Raw genomic sequence first — 12,674 nt, 5'->3', positions numbered from 1 at the left:
ACCGCTGCCTTTCCTGAATAAACCTCTTTGATCACCCGACGTCTTGCCCGCTTACAATTGCCTTTTCAAATACCTTCGAAAAAGAACAAAGAAGAAAAGCTGGTCTGTGGTTATTAAAGCACTCAGTGCGACCAGACTTATGCGTGGGTACGGCCACTGCATTCTTCCATCGTTAAGGAAATACATTGACCTCTAAGGACACATTAAAACATGTAGTAACACAGGGGAAACAATATCCCTGCATCCCTTTACAATCAAGGCAGTAATTCCGTCCTCACCGCATGACTTTTTTTGAGCGAGCTCATTTATTGCGGAGAGCACATTTTCAAGCGTAAGATTCGGAGGTGCCAAGCTGCGGGTAGTTTCAAGAGGAGCATCGGTCATAACAGTGCACGGAGTAATCAAGTTACCGACGGAAGAGAAGACCGTAGCAAAAAAGTTGCAGACATCGGACGGCTCGGATGTACAAGCAGAGTCGTCTTGTAATATAGTTTTCGATCGACTAGACGTCGTCATATACCTCGCGTAGTACCACAGAGCATTAGGATCGCGTTTTAAATTGCGTTCAACTGAATTTCGCCAGTTCTCCCCATCATGCCGTATCAAAGTTTTGGCCGCTGAACGATACTCTTTATACATACCCTGCCATTTCTTTATGCCGGTGTTGTACTTTTTATACCTTGATTTTTTTACGCAACGCATCACGTAGCTCTCTGGAGAACCAAAAAGGATCGTTGGTAGTTCGACCACTTCTGCGTGGAGTGGAATTATTCATGGCTGTAGTTACGATGTCTGTTGGACCTTTAACTGCGCTATTGATATTGGAACAAAGTGAAATAACGCTCCAGTCTACGTTGCGGAGGTGATTGTTAAGACCAAAGTAATCCCCACGAGCGTAGACTGACTACTCGCCGACGTCCGAGCAGGAAGTACGATCGAAAAGGTGAATGGTGGATGCCACTTATCGATAGAGACAAGAGGACAGTCAGCAGCCTCGAAAGTGATTGCTGATATGTTAGTCATGCACAAGTCAAGCGTATTCCCAGCCCCGTTTGTTGTAGTATGAAGCTGAAAAAGCCCATTGAAGTTCACAAACTCTTGTTTTTTCGGCCTTATCACATGCCTCACTTGATGCAGCAGTAATTGTGTTTGAATTCCAATCAACGCCAGGCACGTTAAAGTCACCAACGATCATGGCATCATCGGCTGAAAAATCTACGTCACCGGAAATGTAGTTCAAAGTGCTTATGAATGATTGTGTGTCAGAGCGAGGTGGAAAGTAATAATTTCCATTTATAAAGTTAGTCTGGCCCGGAAAACGGATTTGCAACCCAAGACATCCATTTCTTCCTTGCAGATCAAACCTGCGAAAACATGATAACGAATTGTGCACCGCCGTAAGTACCCCTGCTCCCAGAGTGGCTCGCGAACCAGTTGAATCCCTATCACATCTGTAAACGCAGTATTCATCAGTAAAATATTCGTTGCTAGAGATTGCTTGTGTAATCGAAGTTTCCGTGATACAAATTACATGAAAATCGGAAGTCGTGACACATTCAAAGAAAGCACCAGGTTTGGTTCGTAACCCACGAGCGTTTCGGTAGTATACACGTATGTTATCCATCACGAGTCCTCGTTAGCTGTTGGTCGCTCTATATCCGGGCCACGCAAGGGCCCCCAAAAGGGCCTAAAGAAATTACCTTCCAGCCGCACGCTAGAGTCATTAATTTTTATCAGGCAATCGTAGTGTTCATATGAAAAGAGCTGTATGAATCGGGCTGACTGCGAAGTTTGGTACACTGAAATCTTCCAGTTTGGAGCACTGAAGACAGGAAGTTGTTCACATCCTCGCACGCCCTGTCCGGGCTCAGCCTCGTCACGAAAAGTTCCTGCTTTACAGGTGGCCGCGGAATCGAGGAGAGTGAGGCATTTGTGCACGCACCAACTTTCGCGAGCGGACGTCGCTTTTTTCTCGCCACAAGCTGAAATCCGTCGTCGGTCACAAAGCCTGTCACAGAGGATGGATCCTCGACGATACTGCTGGCGTGCTCAGGGACAGAACCAGAGGCACATGCCTGAGATTGTGGAGCGATGTTCCTCCCAGCAGTCTTTTCCTTTGCACGACCAGCGTCGTTGTCAAGGTGGCGACTGCTTTCGGTAGTATTCTGACTACTCATGGCTACGGCGTAACTCTTGTGGGCACGAGGCGCTGCACGATCGGTAATTTTTGGAGTAGCAGGGAAGAGCTGCGTCCAAAGCGATTCGGCTTGTTAAAGCTCACTTCTTATCATGACGTTTTCTTCGCGCATTATCTTGACTGTGCCTACAAGCAAGTCTACTTTGGCTGTCAAAGACAAAACGAGCATTTCGAGGGAGCTGCTCTGTACCGTTGATTTGTTGTTGGAACCCTCTGCCCTCTCCGTCCTTCACAGCGTGTTTTTGGGGCGTGTCCATCGCGGTGGCATTCAGCTTCGCTTCCTCCGGCTCACCTCGCTTCGAACACGAGTTTCATTTGTAGGCACTCACGCCTTCGGCCATCAAAAGGTTGTAGTCGTCCCCATGAACGTTAATACATTTACAATAATATCGAGGCAGGCATGCACAGCAGTTAAGATGCTGTTGGTTTCAATAAAATGGATCAGAGCAAAATGGACAGACGTCCTTTTTGGCAGCCATCTTGGCACCTTTGTGCGGAGCGCTGTCAGATACGCCATTCCTTTGTGGCGTCATTCCTCAGATTGAGGAATGTATTTATTTATTTATTTCAGTACCCTCAAGGCCCGAGGGCATTACAGAAGGAAGAGGCAAGTAACAAAACATAATGCAAAAAATGAGAACAAATACAAAAATTTATACAATAGAAACAGCAGTCACGGCCCTGCTGACAAAAATGGCTGTTTAATGCAGCTCTAAAAGAAGCAAATGATCATATAGATACTAAAGATGCGGGAAGGTGGTTCCACTACAATGACGACCTGGGGATAGAAGAGTCAAGGCAGGCGGAGGTGCGACACTGGGGAATTCCAACTTAGTACGCGCGAAAGGAGATATGCGGGTGAGGGAGAATAAGTTTTTCTTTTAGAGCAGGAATAGAGTAGTAAATTTTATGAAAATGTGATAGACGAGATACTTTATGGCGCAGAGAAAGAAGGGGCAAAGATAAGTTAGATTTCATGGATGACACGCAGGCTGAACGATGATAATTACAAAAGATAAACCGCGCGCCACGGTTCTGAATGGCTTCAATGTTAGATACGAGCGTGGTGTGACCGGGATCCCAGATTGCTGCAGCGTACACTAATCTAGAGCGTGCCATGTTTTTGAATAAAAGTAATTTTAGTGACACTGGTGCTAAAGTAAAACACCGTTTTAAGAAACCGAGCATGGAGTTAGCGTTAGCAGTGGTATGATCAATGTTAACGTGCCATGACATGTTATCTGTAATATGAACTCCAAGATATGTGTAGAAAGTTACGATTTCCAAGGGGGAGGTACTAAGGGTGTATGAAAGTGGTGATGAGTTACGTCGGAGATACACTCATCGCTTTGCATTTGTTAACGTTAAGAGACATACACCATGCGTTGCACCAGTCCAAAACAGTGTCAAAGTCAGTCTGAAGAAGTTGAACCAAGATCGCCGTTTGCCCCAAAACGATTCAAAAGTTTCAATTGTTTTTAAATCAAGACTATTGCCCGTAACCATTGATGCTATCTAAGCTCAAAGCCGGGGTCTTCTACAAAAAGAAAGAGCAAAGGCTGAAGAGAGGAAGCCGTCCAAGCAAACGGTAAACCCTGTACAAAGGCCACCCCACGTCTTTACTCAACTGATCCGTTATTCTACAAAATGGTCATACTCTTGCACTGAATTTGTGTGTTTAAGAAGCCCCCAGCATTGTTAATTCTCTCGCATTCATCTCAAAAATTTCTCACGCCCACCCCTTCCAGCCCTTGTATATTGTCCTGTTTCTTCCTTTATTGACATCTGCAAATACGAAGTTTATTTATTTATTTTTATTTTTTCAAATACCTACAGCGCCTTGGGGCATTACAGTGGGGAGAAAGTTGGGAATGAAAAACACAAATAGTTATACAAAGGTTCAAAGAGCAATATACACAAGCAATAAATATTTTAGCATCATAACCAAGTGCAGGCTACATAAAAATACGGTCTAATAAAAATGAACTAAACACTAGGAGGTTAGCGTTGAATAAAACATATCGTTATGAACAATGTTGACTTCCGAGGTTGCCAAACCGTTCCAAACCCGTATTGTTTTAGGAAAAAATGAGTTCATAAAGACATCAGTTCTACAGTGGGTTCCTTAACCTTATAAGCATGATCCTTTCGTTGTGATATGTAATCTGGCGAATGAAGGTAGGCACTTCTTTCTATCCCAGTCGTACAGTGAAATATGTTATTAAAATTTTCCAATCGAAAGCTCGTCCTTCTAAAGCTTAGCTTCTTATAATTTGGGATGGCTGGTTTAAATAAAATATTCAATAATTGAAAGTCTCTATCTGCATTTACAATAGATCTTTACAAATTCCTGCAAATGTGTTGTTCTTGATTGGAGAATTATGTCTCGTATTGGGTGTAGGTAAATTTAAAGATTCTACCACTGTGCGTGGAACATTCAGCGTAGTATTAATGTGAATTATTTTTATTCAATACAATTTCGTCATTCTAGAACTCTTTATTCGGAGTATCCCAAACCCAATCAGAAGTGCAAATAAGGACAGTCTCAAGGCTTACCGTGTCAGGACGTAGTAAAATACGTTTTGGCCGAAAATGGACTCTCCCTCCATTTCAATATCCATTAACCTATTCACTGCATCAGCGCCTTTCACGGGACCTTGCAGAAAGCCCTCTTCTTTTCCAAGAATATTCTGTTCTTCTTCATCCTAGGCGAGACGTTACATCATTATTATTCTAAACATATTGCCGCGCGGGCAGCTGACGAAGTAGTCAGCGAACTCGTGGCCTAATAGTTATCGCGCTTGCCTTCCACGCAGAAAGCCGGGGTTGGATGTTTTACCGCCGGTTCACATTTTTGTTGATTCTAATGTGATGTTCTAGTAAATTCGAGAACAGTCTTACTGATTCGAGGTTAGAATGTTCTACGCGCGAAACTTTCTATGCCGATTGTTCCAGAAGCCCACGCGTGTACAAAAATGGTTCCGCGTGGCAAGCCGCTGGTCAGTTTCGCCCCAGCGCTCGATCCTGCTGTTTCGCCGACATCGACGCCTGCGACGCTAGCCTTTCTTTATTTTATTTTGGGCACAAATTCACCCCATTAAACGTTTAGTTTCTTCGGGTATTTGCCGGCTCATCATTTGTCATTCGTGACAGTATAACGAAGGTTGAAGACATTGCTAGAAAGTACTTGATAAGTAACCTTTTAAAAACCTCGAAATGGCTACCATCATAATACTAAGAAAACACTCTTCGATGCCCCCAAAAAAGTGTAACTTATCAAAACAACAGTTTCCACTCTGAGATATCAATGTCATTTCTTTTCAATGTATAAGTGCGATATGTTCGGCTATGAGTAATATTTTCACTCGGCTCTAGAAATACAAGTGGGGAATTCATGCCTACAGTTAGAGCCCGTGATCCGGTGAAGATGAGTTTCACTGCTGGTGAAGAAAGATCCCAAAATCGCATAGACACCTGTAAGACAAGAATAATTAAGTAAACTCCTTCATTTCTTCATTCATTAATTCGTTCCTCATTCATTTCTTCATTCATTCATTCATTCATCCATTCATTCATTCATCCATTCATTCATTCATTCATTCATTCATTCATCCATTTATTAACTAATTAATTAATTAATGTATTTATTTTTTTATTTCATCTCAAAGGCCCGTTATTGCCTCAGATAAGGTGGGTGTAATCATGCTCATACAAATATATTCCAAATCTACCAACTAAAAAAAAAAGAGAAATGACAAGCTCACGGCACTTATACAATTGAAAAATGTTAAAGAAATCAATAACAAGAATGGTGCAGTCTTATAAAATCTAAAAAGTCATTCGGGTTTCCGGTTATCAATCTATTAAATACTTACGCTCTCTCTTGAGAAGACGTCTTTCTGGCAATTATAGTAGAATATAAACTTGTGTAACGTCATTGTTTTTAATCAATGTCAAGAGTAAGTGAACTAGATTTTTTTTAATTTGAGCTACTTTTTAATGAACTTGCTCATCTATGGTGCACACTCTTCAAGCGGACAACCATTTACAACTTTGCACATGTCAACCATATTTGCTAATAATTTATTACATGCTAGAACCTTTACTCAAATAGCTGTATACAAAACAAGATCGGTTCTATAACTATACGTCAGCAGGTAAGATTCTATCTACCCTGTGGATTAATACAATCGCGAAGGATTCTCGTTTCCAACAAGAGGGTTGGTGGCCGAATTTGTTAGCACACCGTAGCTCGGAGCACCTGGAGTGCAAGCTCGCGCAGCAGTACCCTGGAATACTGGATTCAATCCCCTCCCCTGCTCGTTTCAAACCGCATGAGCATCGCACCGGCGTGCGGTCATATGTATCGATACTGTGTGATGTATGTTCTGAGGGAAGAGGTCGTTCTGCACTGCCCAAATTTCTTATCTCCGGCAGTGACATCAGACACCAACAGGGGCTGACTAACTCCACGCTGTATAAACACACTTAAAACACGGTTGACACAACATTGAGGCATTGGAATTTCAGAATGGGGCCCCAAAGCTGAAGGTATCTCGGGGGGCTCGGGTAGTCGCAATGTGCATACGCCGAAGGTCTGCGCACGCGTTTTGCGATGCTCTAATATCTAGGGGACCCAAAGCGTTGAGGCCCCCTATTCTATAACTTTCTATTGTTGCACAAGGTATTGAGAATACTGTTGCTGGCGTCGAATGTTATACCCTCGGGGTATAACATTTGAAAATTTGCCCATATGTCTGAGTGATCTCAGCTCTCACGAAGTGACAGCATACGCTGTCAAAGTAAAATCAATTCTTCCAAATGATGGTGTGTCCTAGACCTGTACGTAACACGTTACAACTAACAGGTTACTTGTGTCTAGTTATGTTTTCGGTAACAAATAACTACTTGGTTGCTTCTCAATAGAAGGAACGAGTAAGGTAAATGAAGGTACGAATAAAAGGAGACGACATACGGGCTGAAGCCCGCCAAACGAGAAGACCCCAAGTGAAACCGGAAGTAGAGGTCGCAGTCGGTGAACGCCCCCAGGGGTGCCCAAGTCGGTCCAACAGCGTATTTTGGTTTTGGTCATCGTTGTGGGCGTGTCACTCCAAAGCGGAAGTCTCCCCCCGCTTCGCCTCTGTTGGCGTCGCGCTGAAGGCAGAAGCTTGCTAGCTCCACGATAACGAATATTCCCAACTTTATGATGAAGGAACGAGTGACGGTAGTTAGTTACTTTTGGGGAGCAACGTGTACAACACATGTTACGCTATTTGGTTTTCTCCCCAGCTCCTGCCTGTGACTTTCACGGTACAAAAATGCCAATATGAAATAATAAAACGATATCTATGACTGCGTTAAAAACCTATGCATTATTAACGGCACCAAGTATTGTAAGGCACCTACAGGTTTTGAAAAACGAAACATCCAGAGTAACAAGAAAGCTCATTACTTTTGAGCGTATACATATCATATACCAGAAACGAGTAACGTACCTAGTTATTTTTGAGCGATAAACAGGGAACGGTATTTAGTTACTTTTTCAGTAACGTCTACATGGCTGGTTTGCTAAAAATTATGATAATAATATTAATTTCTTCGTATATAATCCTATAAAGATCACATAGCCAGCCAGAGCATGTGAGGCTTGTATGACGTAGTTTGATAGCCATGTGAAATATAATTTGATTCGGACGCCATACTTTTGCCGAGAAAGTGTACTGCCGCATAAAAGTGATAAAAGTTATGTCACGAAGCCATCCGCAAGTTGCAAATGTTAATTGAAGATTCGAACGTCGGATCTGTTCAAAAAGAAAGCGGTATTTCGTGGCTTATTAATTGAAGGGTTGATATTGTTGATTTTTGCCCGGTTGCGAACTGACATGTTATAGACATAAACCTCTCAAATATGATGTTTACAAACCGCGCACTTTTAAAGAATTAAATTTTTCTGCGAAACACAAATATAATTAAAACTTTCACGCGAACAGATTTTTTTTTTTCAGCTATGCCCTTCTTTAATATTTCTTTTTTTATGCCCTGGTTTTGAAAATGTATATTTACCTCTAAAAGATCCCACGCGCGCATGTTTCAGGTTTTACCCTAAGGGTTCGTACAGGAGCATGCAAGCAAATTAATAAACTCCTAACATAAACCTGCGCAGAAGCTACATTTCATGGGTAGGGCTCATAATGATATTCAATGCTTCGCTAAACTGCGTAGCTGCCAGTTGAGCCACTACAAGTGAGTCCTGAATCAAATTTTTATAAACCACGCTGAATTATTTATATTATAAAAGCTGAAACCCGGTTTCCGCGGAAGACTTCTCCCCGTCAATGACGGAGTTAATTTTTTTGGACCAGACAAAAAGCGATAATTTCGTCGTTTTTTTTTTTTTGTTTTTTTTCGCAACATCGCCTTCTGTTTTTAATGCGTCATCGCAGAATCAAATTGAAAGAGGCGTTTTGCAACAAGGTTGAATTATGTCAGTGTAACTCCAGGAGATCGTGTCACAAATATTTTTTTTCATTTTCTTTTAGCTTTGTCTCATTAACTTCTTTTGGAGGTCCTGTTTCAAAGAGTAAATAAAATGTTATAGCCTTTTCACTTTTTTCCGCTAAAAAAGGTTGCAATGACTGCATTACCTTTGAGCAGTCATATACCTATAACTAATATAAAATAATATAGCAACTACGCGAGCAATATTTAAGACTAGGTAAATAAATCGTAGCCAATTCGTTAACGTTTTTGTTTTTAATAATGTAACAGGCTTAAAATGTACACAAATCACTTACTGATCCAACAAATGCACTTAGGTAGTCTTCGAGCGCGTCGTCCCGGTAAGAAGTGCAGGCTTGAAACGTCGAGTCAGTAAGAATGAACATTCCCACGTAGAGTGTTTTCTCAGTTGCTACTACAAAAAAAAAAAAAATTATTCAAGAAGTTGTATAGCTAAAGAATGTGGTAAGAAAGTCACCTAAACTACCTGTTTATGATTTGCTGACGCCGGTATCACCGCATGATAGTTTCCGGAAACACCAGGAAAAAGAGCATCTCCCACATGCCAAACGGCTTATAAAACATTAATAATTTCGCGGAGTAGAAATCAATTACAATTTGCTGAAAGCTCAAAATCTTATGTAATGCATCGCTGGAAATTGAGATATTTATTTGGTTTCAAACTTTACGGTTAGTGGAGTAAGAATTTTGAACTTTTTTGAACGGGCTTTGCCTTCGAAAAGTCGCCTTTTTAAACAGAAATCAGAGGGAGTGCTTCCGCTTTCGCCTGCATCTCTTGGATGCTTTTTTTTTTAGATGTTATGTAGTCATTACAGTTTGCTTCACCATAGGTAAAATTACAGTCAAAGGCTAGAAAACATACAAAAAGGAAGAGCCATAGATAAAACGCGAAGTCAAGGTGTATTCGTTGGGCTTGATTGGGTGAGTCAATTGTAGCAGACGCAAAAGTTGAAGAATTCCGTGACGTCGCAACGTTTGGCGCTCTTTAATTATTCATATCGGATCGTGACGGCGGATGTTCTCTGACTTGCGTTCAAATGAACTATAGCAGACTTGATTCCAGAAACACCAATGTATTCAGGCCTTCAGATCATATATGGATTACTTTACATCACATGGTCAAAACATTCATTCATAAATTAATAGCTGATGCACTGCAAATTTCCAGCACTGAACCAAAAAACAGTCTTGGTATCCTTGTTTTGGGTTGCCACAAAATATTTACACATTCAACCATTTCAAACTTCTAGTACCCATAAATTTTCATGGTACGTCGTCCCTTTTATTTTTATTTACAGAGCTTCAATTAAACGCAATTAAACCTGATCAAATAGGCTGTCATGTTATTTGAAAGAGGGAAACGTGTTTGGGAGCCTTTGAGGCACCGCCCGTAATATAGGGCATTACTACGTTTCGTTGCAAATTAATTTACATTGCAATATGTTAAAATTGCTTTGCAAATATTTAAAGTAATCAAAATGTAAACGAACCGGCAAGTTAAAAAAACCCGAAACAAAAAATAATATCTTGCCAAGTGTCTTTACCAATAATATTATTTTTGCTCGCGGCACTCTACGACAAATGTGAGGTTTAAAGGCATACATTGTCTAAGATTGAAAAACAATTTACCTGATTGCGAGGGTTCGGGGTCTTCATCTTGTTCTACTAAAAGAAACGAAAGTTTTAAAGTGCCGTTACATACTTCGTTTTTAGGCAAAGCAACACAGCACTGTTGATGCACATACCAAGCTACACAACACTGCCGATAAACATGAGCAATGCGTTTGGAATAACAATCACACCAAACCGCTAAAAGTAGTCTGATGGTCATAGAAATCTAGTGTTTCACATTGTCCGTAACATTTTCTTCAAGTTCAAAGATTCCTCATCAACATGAGCGACTCTTGTAATCCGGCACTTAAATCCTTGTTAAGCATTGGTGTAGCTTAGCACACCATGCGTTAATAAACATAGGATCGGCCCGTGAAGACTGATGGGTCCGTGACGGTCTGTCTCAATACGGAGCTTTAAAAACATCTGCCTGAACTATTAATTCTCCCCTTCCAAAAAACACAAACAAAAAAACATAGTGCTATGATGCAAGTAGACTAATGTGCTGAGATGTAAAATGTTAATATATTTCACCTAAACATTCAATGTAGGGCATATCACTTCCTTCAGTCTTCATGGTCCTACAGTAACGTGCTTGTAATGTTTTAAATAAAAAATAAAGACGAGAACTGAAACTGCACAACGCATATTTGCGTCAGCGGAAGTTTAAAAGGAGTGTTTTAGGTACTCGCTCTTTTGGCAAACAGCGCGAGAATGGAACAAGCTACCGGCACATGTCGTGACTGCGGGAACTTGAGAAGAGTTTAGTTTCCTTGTTTCATAAATTTCTGAGAGCGATGAACACAACGATGAAATCACAACTGTAGGTACTAGAGTAGTGATCTCATCGTTGTGTTGCATCCTGTTATTAATCTGTGTATTTTTAGCGCGTCTATGTTTTGTGGTTTTCTTTTTTTTGTGTGTTTTGCAAATCCACTTCTATCTTGGTCCTGTGTAGGACCAATAGTGTTTCAAATAAATAAATAAATAAAGTCACCACGAGTGTAAAATTACAACCCGTCAAAAAGATGTAGGGTTAGCTTGAAATTGTCAGTCCTCAAAAAGCTGTTATTTTTTATTTATGCGTATATGAGTCAATAATGAAAGGTATTTAGGTATTATTTTTCTTCTGTAAATTTACTCCTGCAGAAATGAGGTCAAAATCCAAAATCTTTTCTATGAATATCACAGCTTACAAATTTTGTCTTTTTGATATCGATGCTCTATTTCTTGCGATGTCAGTCTATCACTATAAAAACAATTGGCAGCCACCTTTAACCTTTAAGTCCTTGCAGTATTTAGGAGCGATTGTTTCATTTATTTGGTAGACCTTAAACAGATAGCATCGTTCGATTTACCTGCACCTTTTGCACCGGTGCAGAAAAGTGTAGAGCGGTGTACTTCCGTCCGCATCTGAATACAGATACCGCGGAAGTATGCCAGTACTTCCGGTTGTATCTGCATACAGATACCGCGGAAGTACACTGCCCTAAACCTTTCTGCACCGGCGCAGGAAGTGCAGGTAATTCCAACGAAAATAGTCATTCCGGGCGTAAAAAACCTATTTTTAATCAATTTTGGGAAAATTGAATCGGCGTCTCACGCGGCCAGGAAGCGGGGGAGGGGGAAGGAAGACAACTTTGGGGGAGGGGAGAGATGACACTGTAGGACGGTAGGGAGAGAGATTGTGAGAAAGATGGAGACAGTATGGTAGAAAATGAAATGCAGCAACTCAATGTGTCATATGGCCAAGGAAGGGCAGGGACGGGAAGGGAGGGCACCGTAGGAGAGTGGGGTAGATATGGGAAGAAAGGGGGAGTAGAAAGGAGAGGGGGGAAGAGAGGGTAATAGGTAAGAAATTTGAGAGGTGAAGAGGGAAGGAAGGGATGGAGAGGGCAGCCTTGGAGGGGAGGGAGACGAAAGGGTTCGGGAAGGGAGGAAAAGGGTGAGAAGAGGGGACTGGTTTGTCGCGTAGCAGAAAAACTGAACTGTTACATGGGTCACGTGATATCAAGTCACCTCACAACAATTTGCCATGCTAAATCTAGTGGGGAAACTAGATTGTTGTTTGGGTCACTTTGTGGGAATTTTTCCGATATATCTAGAGGGGAAACTGACTTGGTGTAAAGGCCGCGTAAGCTAATTGCCAAGAAAAATTTAGCAGAGACACTGAATTGGTGTTTTCGGGTCACAAGACGTAAATTTTCCGCTAAATGTAACGGGGAAACTTAATTGACGTATAGGTGACGTGATGTCAATTCCTACACTTGGTGTAAATGCCACGTTACGTTAGCTCACGCAACGTCAAAATCTACGCTATATTTAGCGGAAAATGCACGGATGAACG

The 12,674-nt window shown here is 41.3% G+C and overlaps 1 protein-coding gene across 1 annotated transcript in view; it reads right to left on the bottom strand.

Annotated features, from left to right (window-relative positions):
* LOC115320664 overlaps positions 1-10,904 on the bottom strand; it is a 31,706-nt gene extending 20,802 nt beyond the window's left edge. Inside the window, exons 1-4 of the mRNA XM_042293711.1 lie at positions 10,862-10,904; positions 8,992-9,110; positions 5,600-5,671; positions 4,754-4,902 (exon numbers count right to left, since the gene is read on the bottom strand). Coding sequence (XP_042149645.1) covers positions 4,754-4,902; positions 5,600-5,671; positions 8,992-9,110; positions 10,862-10,904 — 383 coding nt within the window. The remainder of the gene's footprint in view (positions 1-4,753; positions 4,903-5,599; positions 5,672-8,991; positions 9,111-10,861) is intronic.
* Between the last annotated feature and the right edge of the window lie 1,770 nt (positions 10,905-12,674).

The sequence above is a fragment of the Ixodes scapularis genome, unplaced genomic scaffold (assembly GCF_016920785.2).
Source record: "Ixodes scapularis isolate PalLabHiFi unplaced genomic scaffold, ASM1692078v2 PGA_scaffold4__175_contigs__length_147842914, whole genome shotgun sequence".
Classification (NCBI taxonomy): Eukaryota; Metazoa; Arthropoda; class Arachnida; order Ixodida; family Ixodidae; genus Ixodes; species Ixodes scapularis.
The sequence above is the reverse complement of the archived record's forward strand: the minus strand, read 5'-3'. Positions and strand labels throughout refer to the sequence as shown.